This window comes from Candoia aspera, chromosome 1, assembly GCF_035149785.1.
Source record: "Candoia aspera isolate rCanAsp1 chromosome 1, rCanAsp1.hap2, whole genome shotgun sequence".
Taxonomy (NCBI): domain Eukaryota; kingdom Metazoa; phylum Chordata; class Lepidosauria; order Squamata; family Boidae; genus Candoia; species Candoia aspera.
Genome location: NC_086153.1, coordinates 60,611,148 through 60,624,154, shown reverse-complemented (window position 1 = coordinate 60,624,154; position 13,007 = coordinate 60,611,148). Strand labels below are relative to the sequence as shown.

At 37.0% G+C, this 13,007-nt stretch overlaps 1 protein-coding gene across 1 annotated transcript in view; it reads left to right on the top strand.

Moving 5' to 3' along the window:
* DNAH8 (dynein axonemal heavy chain 8) overlaps nucleotides 1-13,007 on the top strand; it is a 167,049-nt gene that overhangs the window by 96,306 nt on the left and 57,736 nt on the right. Inside the window, exons 54-59 of the mRNA XM_063290292.1 lie at nucleotides 931-1,144; nucleotides 2,516-2,625; nucleotides 3,975-4,138; nucleotides 7,310-7,502; nucleotides 9,725-9,847; nucleotides 11,189-11,319. Of these exons, the coding sequence (XP_063146362.1) occupies nucleotides 931-1,144; nucleotides 2,516-2,625; nucleotides 3,975-4,138; nucleotides 7,310-7,502; nucleotides 9,725-9,847; nucleotides 11,189-11,319 (935 nt within the window). The remainder of the gene's footprint in view (nucleotides 1-930; nucleotides 1,145-2,515; nucleotides 2,626-3,974; nucleotides 4,139-7,309; nucleotides 7,503-9,724; nucleotides 9,848-11,188; nucleotides 11,320-13,007) is intronic.

Below are 13,007 nucleotides of genomic sequence, written 5' to 3'. Positions count from 1 at the left end.
TGATTAAGTGTGAACAATGGGGTGGAACACAGCTTGGGAATAGGAAAAAGAGCAATAATGTAGTAAGGAGTTCTTATATTTTATTTAAAAGCCCCTGAGTTTCATTCCTGAACATTAAGACAGAGTTGGGAGAAACTTTCTATCATCTGCAAGACCTATTTTCAAGATGGCCCACAGGTACGAAACCAAATCCAATTCAAATGCCAGATTGCACCTTATAACCATGCCAGCCCACATGATGTGAGGGAGATGAAGGCCCTGGGTCTACCATTATCCAACCAGGCTGCCTTTTTCCTTGCTGGAAGACTCAAGGAGCAATTACTTCCTCCTTCTGTGAAAAGAAGAGTCTTGCTCTGCATGTGCCTGAGTGCTAAGGAGAAAAGCCCACTGATCCTCAGAAATGTAGGGTTTCTGAGCATTGGGATTCTTACCAGCTATTGTTTGGAGACAGAAAGTCAAGTCTTCAAAAATCATGTCTGAGCAATGGAGATGAATTCCAAGAAAGGCAGCAGGGCTTCAGAAAAAGCAGCAGAAAGAGCTGACAGGGCAGATGAGCAGATGGTCGAAGATTCCCTGTACCTGATGTGGACAGTTCTGAGCTAGATAGCAAAAACGTTCCAAGTATAAAGGATTAGTATAGTTTTTATTGTTAATAAAGACGGTCTTTATTCTAATTTCTTTCATTTACTGTACATATCATTTCCTTTTTACTGTTGGAAGTTAAGGTATTTCTTTTGTCCTGAAATATGTGACTGATTCAAGCTATATAGGCACATGTAATTCCTACTGATTTTAGGTGGAATGTATTTATAAGTATGTATAATGTAAAGCCACACTTACATCACATTCTGTCATGTATCTCAAGTAGAATAAAAATGTGTATTTTTTTATTTTGAAAGAATGATCAGCTGTTCTTTAAAAACTGTGTAGGTGACAAATGAAATAGTGCGTCAGATGATGGAAATGGAAGGAATGTACAGTTTGGATAAACCTGGAGACTTTACTACAATTGTTGATGTGCAGTTTATAGCAGCAATGATTCACCCAGGAGGAGGTCGAAATGACATCCCGCAACGCTTAAAGAGGCAGTTTACTGTATTTAACTGCACCCTTCCATCCAATGCCTCCATAGATAAAATATTTGGTATGATTTTTTCCCCTGTAATTTTAAGTAGAATTGAACAGATTTCATGCATTTTTAACAACTGGGAATCCTTTTCACTAGAGAAACTAAAGCCATAGGTATGTAAAACTGGCACATGGAATGAAATAGTCAGACACTGATATTTAACTCTAGTTATCAGAGTACAGACTAATTTTATTACTGATGAGGTGATCTAAAAAATTTTCCCCATCAGTATTACAATTTAAAAAGAAATAAGTCTGTACCCATATGAATGATCTTGCTGCGAGGAATCATCATTTTGATTCTCACCAAATCCAAAATGTTGGTGAATGATAATTCTCCAGAAATAGTGTTTCCTAATAATAGCTGGTGGTTGCTTCATTTCAAGGCCACTATCATGTATATTCGCCAGCCACAGATGACTGAGTAATCATATTATTTGCATATTTTGCCACGTTCTTGCCCGATCCCTTGGAGGTTTACATTCCAGTGCCAGTAATGCTGCCTTGCCCTAGAGAAACCATACAATTTGTTTTTGAAAGTGTCTACCTGGAATGCTTCTACATTGTGTGAGGAAGCCCTCCTGCTTCTGAAGTTAATGCAAGTTGAAATCCAATATATCTGGGAGGCTTCAGGTTGGGAAAGATTGCAACCAAATTTTAATAGCTACAGTAAAATCACAGAGAGGAGTTCTGTGATTGCAGGAAAAGGAATGGCACAGAAATGAGACAAAACTTTCAGTTAAAATCATATAAAACTATATAGGTTACTATCCAAATAAAATGTTTAGGACAGTTCAAACTGAACACCTCAGACTTATTGAAAATGTCAGATGTGTGTCACAGTGGAAAGCATTTCCCAAAATGGAGTGCTAACCAGCAGAAAGACCCTTCGCCTAGTTACCATCTAGCTCAGTTGAAGTAGGTAAAGTAGAAGTACATAAAGAGTATATAGAAAAGGGTTTCTCATTAAGATCTTAGCCAGGTTTAATCTTATAGAAAAGCCATAGTGATGCAGTATAGCATATTCGCAGGAAATAACAAAACATGAACAGTTTAAAACTTTGTCCTGCATTACCTGCTGTTTGGAGATAATAAACCTGCTATCTGAAACCACAAACAGGATTCAGTTTTAAATTATTCTTCAAGAACTAGAATTTCGTTTGTATTATGAAACAGAGTATCACTCGTTAGCATCTTTAATCTCACTAGTTCTGTAATTGTGGTCTAATCAGTCCTTTAACCAAGCTCTGTGTTTAGAATCCTATACAGCTGAGAGAGAAATCCACACACACGAACTGACTGCATGAAACTGATTCAGTAAAACGTTAGGTTTACCACTGTTCTTGCTTGATGATATTAAAGCTAAGATTGTGCTATTATTTTTCAGGAATCATTGGCTGTGGATATTTTCATGCATGTAGAAACTTCAAGCCTGAAATAAGTGATATAATAATAAAATTGGTATCAGCTGGTAGAATATTGTGGCAATGGACTAAGGTATCAAAAACAGTAGTTACTACAAAGAGATTCACTATTTGGAAGTGTTATGGAAGGAAAAACTCTGCTTTTATATATTATAGATGACTTTTTTTTCAGTTTTCTTATCTGAACATAAAAAGAGTTCCAGAATAATCTTGTTAGGTGCTAGAAAAGCAATAGCAGCATGAGGCATGGAACTAATAATCATGGTACTTGGGATCTGGTACATTTTCCATAAATCACCTTTTGAAGGGCAGATTTAGAGGTGACATTACTATTTGATTGAAATCTGTTTCTGTCTCCTGACACCACTTTGAATGCCAAGTGCCTCTGAATACTTGCATCAGGTGGTATATGCAACAGTAATGGTAAAACGAGAGCCAATTTGGTGAAGTGGTTTAGGCATCAGGTTAGAAACTGGGAGACTTTGAGTTCTAGGCCCATCTGAGGCACAAAGCCAGCTAGGTGACCTTGGGCCAGTCACTCTCTCTCAGCCCTGGGAAGCAGGCAAGGGCAAGCCACTTCCAAAAAACCTTGCCAAGAAAACTGGAGAGACTAGTCCAGGCAGTCACCAGGAGTCAAAACTGACTTGAAGGCACCAAAAAAAAAAAAAAAGTGCAACACCCATGAGCTAGTAAGGCCACTGTGTGGCCTTCTTATATTAGAAAAGTATAGGGAGAGACAGGGAGGAAATGAAACATGTTCTTCTGTTATATTTCCTTCCTTCCTGTTTGTTTTGAGCCTTGCCTTTTCAACATATTTGTTATGCCTGTCTGCATTACCTCTTACCATGTAAAAGGCCATATAAAACTCACTTTGACTGTTGTACAATAGATCCCACTCTACAACAGCATCATGCCAAAATGGAGGATGAGCCTGTCCCCACTAAGATACAAGCACTTCTTAACAATTCATGCTTTGTGCTGTTGTCAAATGCTTCTCCATTTTCTGCTGTTCCTCTTTATTCCCTTCTTTTTCAAGAGTCATCATCTTTGTTTTTTAAATTTTAAAATCAGAGTAAGGCCTGTACCCTATTTTAATTTATGCAAGGAGCCTTATTCATATGGGTGTTCTGGAAAGAAATGAAAATGGTTTTCATCCAAGACAGGGACAAATCTAAGGCCAGTCCCCTCCATGCTCTATTCCAAATACCCAAGTATCTACTCAAGGAAAATTCACTCAGAAGGAAATTCACAAGTAAGAATTATTTCCTATGTACCAATAATTTAAAACATACTAAAAACATTATACTTCTGCTAGTGTATAATGAACACAATTGTACATGAGATTCTATGTACAAGTTTTTCATTTCTGCATTATGAGAACTTACACAAATACACATATTTGTTTATATATTTTTCTTGTAGATAAAGATGCTGCCTACACCATCCAAATTTCATTATATTTTCAACCTGAGAGATCTTTCCAGAATTTGGCAAGGCATGTTAACAATTAAATCAGAAGACTGTACTGATATAAATATACTTCTGGCTCTATTTAAACATGAATGTACACGCGTAATTGCTGACAGGTATGACTATTTACTGAAGCATTACAAGCAATAAGAGAAGGAATCATCGACTTTTTACTCAGCTTTCATTTTGAAATCCAGGTTCCAAAGATGAATTTGGAACCTGGAAAGAAAGCTGTGAAGAAATGCTTAAGTTGGCCTGAAACAGGGTCAATGCACACACTGCACAAGTCACTTTTGCAGGGTGATGGGGAAAGAAGGGGTGAGTGAGCAGGCAAGGTCTAATATCTATTTTGACTCTCCAATAAGTGAACTGGAGCTTTTAAGGGACTAATCTTTTAATTTATCTCTTACATTGAAATTATTATTTTTGCTTCTGACCATAGGGAAAACTTGTGAGTGACTTCATATTTTGAAGGGATTCCCATTTCTCTTCTTCCCCTCTCCTTCTTTCCTGCCTCTCTTCCAACTTTGCTAGTGCCTCAGAGGGCTGACATAAGGAAACTTGACATAGCAGTTCAGGATATTTTGTATTACCGCAGAACTGCTAGAGCAGGGCAACAAACCCCCCGGTTTCAGAAGGTCAGCAATGGAAGAGGTGGTGGTGTAAGCAGAAGGCCCTTTTCAATATACCTTCATCTCTGCCCTTTCCAGCTGCCAAGAGGTAGCTTTCTCTATACCACAGACCAGGGAGAGGAATATGAGCTGCTCCCATTGAGACTTCAGTGCTATGATTAAATAGACACCCAGTGGTGCTGAAAGCAAAGGGCAAACAAAGTCCATGGGAGGTCTGGGTGGCCCCTTGCCATGTAACAGAAAGTATGCAAAGTTCAGATGTAGTGAATACTCCATTTTGGTCTCTCTGAACTGGATTTGGGATAGGAACCTAAAAGAATGAATGAATGGTTAAGCAGAAATATATGTTTGAACTTGATTAAGCTGTCTTCACACAAGGGTAGTTGGCATGCTCTTTTGTTAGGCCTCAACTTGAACATGGAGCCTCTCCTTCTATTATTCAGAAGCCTGACTGTCTCACTGAAGCAAGAGCTAAGGCATTTGACATTAACCCTAACCCTTATGCTGCTTCTGTTCCATCATGATGCAAGCTGAACTCTAAACCAGCTTAGGAAAATTCTGTCTGGGATAGAAGCCTTCCACAGTGACTTGCCTGGAGTTCAGTTTGTACTCCTACTTACTCCCAGTTGTACAATTCCTATGCTGCTTTGCCGCCCCAACTTTCTGGATCAAGAAAGCTAATGTCTGATTGCTGATAAGTCCATGGGTGAGCCGTACTAGACATATACAGTATATGTGTATATTGAAGATAGACACACACAAAATACATGTAAATTAAATTAAATTAAATTGATATAAACAAAGTTAAAGCATCAAAACTTGATGTAAAGGCTTTCTTAGGTCTGGCAGTAAACTTCTCCATAGTTTATTTTATTATCTTTATTACTGAATCTGCCTGTGTGGCATCCAGCTCTAGAATCAGCCAGAGAAGCTTGACAGCAGCCATCATCCTTTCAGTTTCTAAGAGCTCATCCACACAGTCACTTTGCTGTGCTTTCCTCTAGTGCCAGGTTGGGGAAAAAGGTCATTTCATAAATTCTGCTGTCCCCACAGTCTGGAATGGGATCATACTGTGCTGTTCTTTATACAGCTCCTCTCTGTTACAGTGTAAGGGTACTGACTGGTGGTTTTTGAATATCACCAACTGTGGGAAAAGCCATAATCAGTCACTGTACCAAATGCATGCTATTTTAAGTTCCAGACACTCTGCCCACTAATTATTTTTTTTCTATTTATTTTCTCAAGGGATTTGGTGCCCAGAATTGGTCATGTTATATTATTCAAAATGGGGCCTCACCAATGGTAATAATTCATACACTTTTTCTCCTCCCACTTATTGACAAAGCTGGAAACAAAATTTCAGGCAGCCAGAAATTTTCACCCTGTACTTCCAATCTAAGGGTGTTTCCCACTACAGCTTTAAGCCACTTGACATTCATGCAAATGAAGCTGGCTTAAGAAATCCCTTTCAGTCTCTTCTTCCACCCTGTCTGCAGTGATGGCCAAGTGTTCTGTCAAGATTGCACTTACCACAGCCCCCAAGTGGTAGTTCCCCCTTTTTCTTTACTCCTCCATCCCATGCCAGAAAAACAAGCATCACTAGTTTTCTGTTCCATGGGTGAGTCTTTGAGGACATACAGGTTCCACTGATGAATCTTTTGTCTGAGATTCTCTCCATTGGTTCCCCCTCATACATGACACCTTCCCATCTGATGCATCCACCAGTGGATTTATTAAAAAGAGAGAAAATACCACTGTTCCGTTTTATCGTTCTTCCTGTCACTTGGGGTAGGAGAAACTGGCCCTGTGAATCTGTAAAAAAAAAAAAAAAAACCCTAGCCTTTCATTGGTTCACTGGTGTTTCCACTGGGGAAAAAAAGTTCAAGTTCAGAGATTCACTGGTCCGGCAGCTTAAGATGAAATGGCTGTGGAAGGCAGCAACCAGTGAGCAGAGGGAAGGGTATGTTCCTGCCACAGGGCACAGTAGCTGACTGGAAGGGAGACATTTTCCTACAGTACAATGTAATGAAGAAAAGCAGGCAAACCAGACAGCACCACTTGAGCCATCACAAGTTGGAACAGTATTTTTCAACCTTGGCAACTTTAAGATGTGTGGACTTCAGCTCCCAGAATCCCCCAGCTAGCACTGAAGAACACTGAATTAGAAAATACTACTTCTTAAGTGTGGCAGGAAAACACAGGTGGAGGGCTGAGGTCAAGTAGACGACGAGACTGTGTGTTTCCCCAGCCAAGAAATAGAGGCCCATACATACTCATGCTGGGACAGCTGGTTGTGTGGATCAGCTCTAAGTAATTTTTGTGGAGTAGTCTACTGAATGTCCAGAGGTTGATTTTTGTTGTAAAAAGAAGCCTAAGAATATGTTACAAGAGAGTTAATAAGATGACCTATTACTTTACAGTGCAACAGTTTACTCTGTGATGAGCAGCTCTATGGTCCTGAATTACAGCTTTGGTTTCATTCAGAAATCTATTACATACCTACAGTAGTTCTAAGAATCATATGTTTACTGAAGTGGTTTTGTCCTCATTTTGTTTATATAGTTATTTAATCCAGAGGGAAAACTCTCCCAATATCTTTCATTATACTTTCAGTGTGAGTTTTGCATTTACAAAGACGAAACTTGTTTCTCACAGATTTATCACCGAAGAGGATGAAGAATGGTTTGATAGAAATTTTGGTAGAGTAATCGAAGAACATGTGGATTCAAGCTTAGCAGCACACATTCAGGCTGAACCATATTTTGTAGATTTTTTGCGGGATATGCCTGAACCCACGGGTGAAGAACCTGAAGATTTTGTGTTTGAAGCACCAAAAATTTATGAATTGGTATTTAAATAGATTGATTTTTATATCCTTTCTTGACTCTAGGATGGGTAACTGCAAAAATGTAATGAATAGAGTTACATAAAATATACAATTGAAATGCATAGTCAAGAATTGTATAAAGCATACCCATTACATACCAGCATAATAAATATTCTGCATCAACTCTGTATAATGTTCAGGATTAGAACCAACTGCACTTGGTAGTGGTAGTGGAATCATTTCCAAAGATAGAAAAAGTTCCCAAAAGAACACCTTTCCCTGTCGTCAGCATTTAATAATAGAGAAGATTACTGATCCATAGCAGCCATTCAGAAGCAAGGAAGGAACAGCAATTACATCTAAACAGAACTACCATTAATAAGCTTGCAATTAATACTAGTTATTAGCTACAGAATACTAATAGTCACTAGCCAGTTTAAGTATTGGCTGATTATCTTTCTCACCTTTTACTGTTGGAAGAAGTTCTGGCCAACTGAGTTGTCCATGGATAATTTAGGTCCTTTTTGCTACCTGGATGCATAATAGACATGCCAGCCTCCCAAGCTAGGTTGAAGTCTTAAGCCTTATCCCAAAATCCCTTATGGAGATTTTACTTTTTTTTCCTTGCCACAACTTTTGCTTGCCCATGAAATTGATCTCACATCCTATTTACACACAGAAAGACACATAGACGCTTTTGTATGTTTTGGTTTGGTGGGGTTTTTGTTTTTACATGTCCAGGCAACAATATTTAACAACATGAACAAAGAATATAACTACCATTGGGTGCGGGTTAAGCTTCTGCTCACAATATGAGGGGAAAATCAGACAAGAGCTAGAACTGTATGCAACCCTTCATGGATCTGGTCCTAATCTACACTCAAGTTATACCTCCATCTCATGAACCAAGATCTCCCTCATTTGTGGATTAGCCCATATTCCCCTGTATGAGTAAACACAAGAGGTACTGAAGAGAGATTAGAATGTGCTAGATGCGGCATGCAGCCATTGCCTCTTCACCAGTCACCTATTTTTCCAAGAAATTAGGTTAAGAAAGAAACTTTCTTTTGCCAGGACAAACTTATGGTATAATGGATGCTGGTGCTCCAAGAGATTATCTTATTAGTGAACAGGTTTCTGAGCTTCTTTTTCCTGGTTTTGGGGTGGTAAAAGGATGCAAGGCTTGTTTTGTCAAAGCAAGTATTCTTAACTGTAGAAAATGATAGATTGGAGAATATGGGACAATTGAGATAACAGTGTGCTGGAAGTTCCAGTAGAAACATATCAAGTTTATTTTTTATTTTTTTATTATTTATTAAACATGTTTCTATGTTGCCACAATCAAAACAACTCTCATGGCTCACACAGAAAGTTGATCTCAAGTGTGACATAATTTTCATAATCTGTTGTTTATGATTTAGATAAGTGTGCATATTGTTTCCATAATAGGATACACTTAAGCTACAAGAAATGGCAGTATAGAAATTGTGCAGTAGCTATATTCAGGAAGCTTGCATAGAGAAGAAGCAAGAATTAGAAAGGAACATGCATGTTGAAAACCCAACTATTACAAATCTAAGATCAATTCACAGGCCAACCATTATAGCTAAAAAGCCTATAGCCAGGAAAATAAGACAAAGGCAAACATGGATAAAGAGGCTGCTGTATATGGTGTAAGAGTGAGCTGGCTGCAGCACTGGAACAGGGGAGACAGTATGTCAGTGCTTACCGTTTTTGACAAAATGCAATCATGCAGTCAGGGAAGGAAATTTATTTTAGTAAAGTTTGTGTTTGGAAAATCTGTGTGATTTTGTACATGCAAAATATATTTATATGACTGCATATTAAATTTGCATTTCTATAATATTATCCTTTGATATATAATATAACTATATAAATTAGATTGTGTTTGAGAAGTTTACTTTTTGGTGGTTTAGTAATGGCTTCACAAAATTTGTTCTTTAATCTTTTATTTTTAAATCGTGTTAATTTATTGAACCAGAATATTACTGTCACCACCACACACAATAGCCGCTTTATCCATGTTTATATCTGTCTTATTTCACATACTTATTTAATATATACTCCTATCTTGTTTGTTTGTTTGTTTAGGTGTAAGTTCTTTTGGGGAAGGTGGATCTTTATTTTTTCATTGTTAGCGGTTTGTTGATTACAATGTTGGTTAATTTTGAAAAAGTAATGGTTTCTTACTTTTATAACATTCTTATTTTCTTCACCATTAGGTTCCAACTTTTGAATTTTTATCTGAGAAATTACAGTTCTACCAGAGACAATATAATGAAGCTGTTCGAGGTGGAATGCTTGATCTAGTGTTTTTCAAAGATGCTATAACACATCTTGTTAAGGTTTGTGTCTTCATCTCTAAAAGTAGTCTTCATTTCAAATTATTCATTTATTCAGATCATGCCCATGACACCTTTTATCAACGATTTCAGTGTAACTAAATAATGTAAATAATAATATAACAAACAAAGGAAGTAGCAGGTAAAAGTTGATTATTAAGAATTCAAAAACCAATAGTCTTTTAAAATGATGGTGGTATGATGATGGTGATAATGATAATGATGTTTTCAGTCTGACAGAAAAGTTGATGCAGATCATCTTCTTGGTTTGCCATTACTGAGAAAACTCCTGTTTTGTAGATGACAGGCTAATGGAAATGATTTTTGGATCAATAGTTATTAGCCAAAAGGAGGCATTTCTTAAACATTAAAGATTAGGTAGAAAGTATAAACTTTTTGGATTCAAATAAGAAATAAATGGGAAGACAGTGAAGTTCTGTTAAAAGTTATTTAAGTGCCCTTTTTGTAAGCTCTCCTAGAAAAACTGTTTTGAAAGACAGCATACTATTTTAAAAACTTTAGTTAATAAAAGTGTGAATTGGGTACTTAATAGTAATTGCTATTATACTATTAATTAAGGTTTATTTGGTCTATATTTTACCAGAAAATATATGGAATTACCTGTAAAACTCAAAAGAACATTGAAGTGATTCTGTAGAAGAGACTTCAATGTGGGATTTTGTAAATAGTACATATGTATTGAAATTGTATAATAACAGTTGTATTTTTTTCTACAACACAGTTCCTAACATTCAGACAAAACTTCTGCAAGATCTCCTTGAGACTACATATATATAGTAGATGTACATATACTGTACATATACACATAAACATACACATATACACACATACATACATACATACTGTATATACGTATATGCACACACACACACACACACACACACACAAAGCATCCTCTCAGAAGAATGTTTTTATCTCCTTTTCCTTGCTTGGAAACGATCCATTAAAAACTGACTAAATTGGATTTGCTTCTTTATAAATCTTGTAGTGTAGTGTAGTGTCTAAGACTGGAGAGACCAAGGCTCAGGCCCACCCCCAGCTGGGGAAACTCTCTGTGTGAGTTTAGGTCAGTCAGACTCCTAAGCCCACCTATTCTCCACATTTGTTTTGAAGCTAAAATGAAGTGATAGCTATATCTTCCCCACCATACACTCCTGAAGAAAAGACAGGACATTAATCCAACAAACAACCAATCAAATAAAATCTTTAAAAATAGGTTTTAGGCAATGATTCAACTTTGCCATCCTTGTACAATGAGCTTAGCATATATTGCTCTCTCTGTCTCTGTCTGTCTGTCTGTCTCTCTCTCTCTTAATATTGTAGATCTCACGAATAATTCGGACAGCATGTGGAAATGCTTTACTTGTAGGAGTTGGTGGTTCTGGAAAACAGAGTCTTTCAAGGCTTGGATCTTTTATAGCTGGATACAGAATATTTCAGATAACTTTAACAAGGTCAGAAACATGTACTTAACCAAGAATGATTCTGAGTTTCCATGCAGAACTAGAATATTCATGATTGTGTGTATTCATATGTGTATAGAACCACTGTTACAATATGAACGATTACATGCTCAGCTGCTGAATCACATTTAAACCCAATATTAAATAAAATGGCATTACTGATGAATGAATGTCTAGGTATGTGGAGTAATTCTTGCCCTGTCCTCTGGTTATGATGCATCTTTTCAAATGGTACTTGGAAAAGGCTGGGTGTGATGGGAAGTTCCTTCTCAGGTGGCCTAGTAAAAGAGGATAGGGCTTACAGCAGGGAGGAGGTTTCTTCCCTCCCTTTCCCTCCCTCCCTTTATTTTATTTTTATTCATTTTCAAAGCTGGCACCTTGGGCTCTGAGGGCAGCAGAGGTGTAACGGCTGTTGCTACTACCATCTGAAAAGGAAGAATGTTGGTGGGCAGAATTTTATTGACTGGCTGAGGAGAGATGGCAGAACCTTTTGCTTTAAATTGTGTGAAATAAGAAGGGAGTGAGAAGTACATTTTTTTGCAGCCCCCAAATGTATCTACTTTCATTTGCTACCTGCTGAACTTGATTGTTTTAAAAACCTGAATATCAAGTGAAAATATTCTTCCTTGTTATTGACCAAATGAAGAAGTAATAGTTAGCTAGTATAAAAATGGTGGTGGTGGCACTGATGATGATGATGATAATGTATGATTAATATTAAACTAAAATGCTTATATACCATCTATTGATAAACAGAAAATCAATTTCATTTGTGATGGCTCTCATATTAAACTATCAAATATATGGGTTTTCTTTCTTTTTTCTTGAATTCTTTTAACTGTACTGATACTTTGCATATGATGAATTTTTACTGGCATCCTTATTCAGAAAAGTTATTACATTTTAAATTGATCATATCAGTATGATTATTGATTGATGATACCTGAACATACCTGAGATTAGGTTCTGGCATATACTCTGAGGCTATGCTACAGGATTAAGTTTTGCAAAGCATCAGTGAAACAATGAGGTCATTGGATGCAAGTTATAGTTCTGAAGGAATGCTATTATAGTTGTATTGGTTCACAGCTGATTCACTATGACATTGATTCTAATTTATAGAAGGATAACCCTAGTTTCTTCTAACCTGGTAAAAATGTTTTGCACAAAAATATCCTGGATCGAAGTTTAATTTAAAATTGGTATATTTTTAACATATAATACAATTCCACATCCCTCCCTTTGTTTTAATTCCTACACTCAAATTATATATTTCAGTTGTTATATTCCAGTCATGGGAGTCATCCTGACCAGCTTTCCTTTGTACCTATTATCTCAGATGTGCCTTTATGTACTAAGAGCTTAAACTCATTTTGTTTCTTTCCCACATTTTGAGCATTAATATATGAGCAATGAAGGGCATGAACTTTATGAACCAATACTTTTTCTGATTTTTGTCTTGAGTGGTTTCAGAAGCCCATTTCAGCAACACTCCTACTAAATTATGCAACACAAATTCTTCATGGATGTAAGTCCTGAAGGAAACATTTCTGGTTGCATATGGAAGTCTTCCCACCTCCCACCCCTGCTGTACTGACTTCACTAATATTTGCTAAATTTATAGGTGAGGAATTTGTACTGCAGATTAAGTTTGCTTCTTGGTTTGTTTTCTCCTCTCA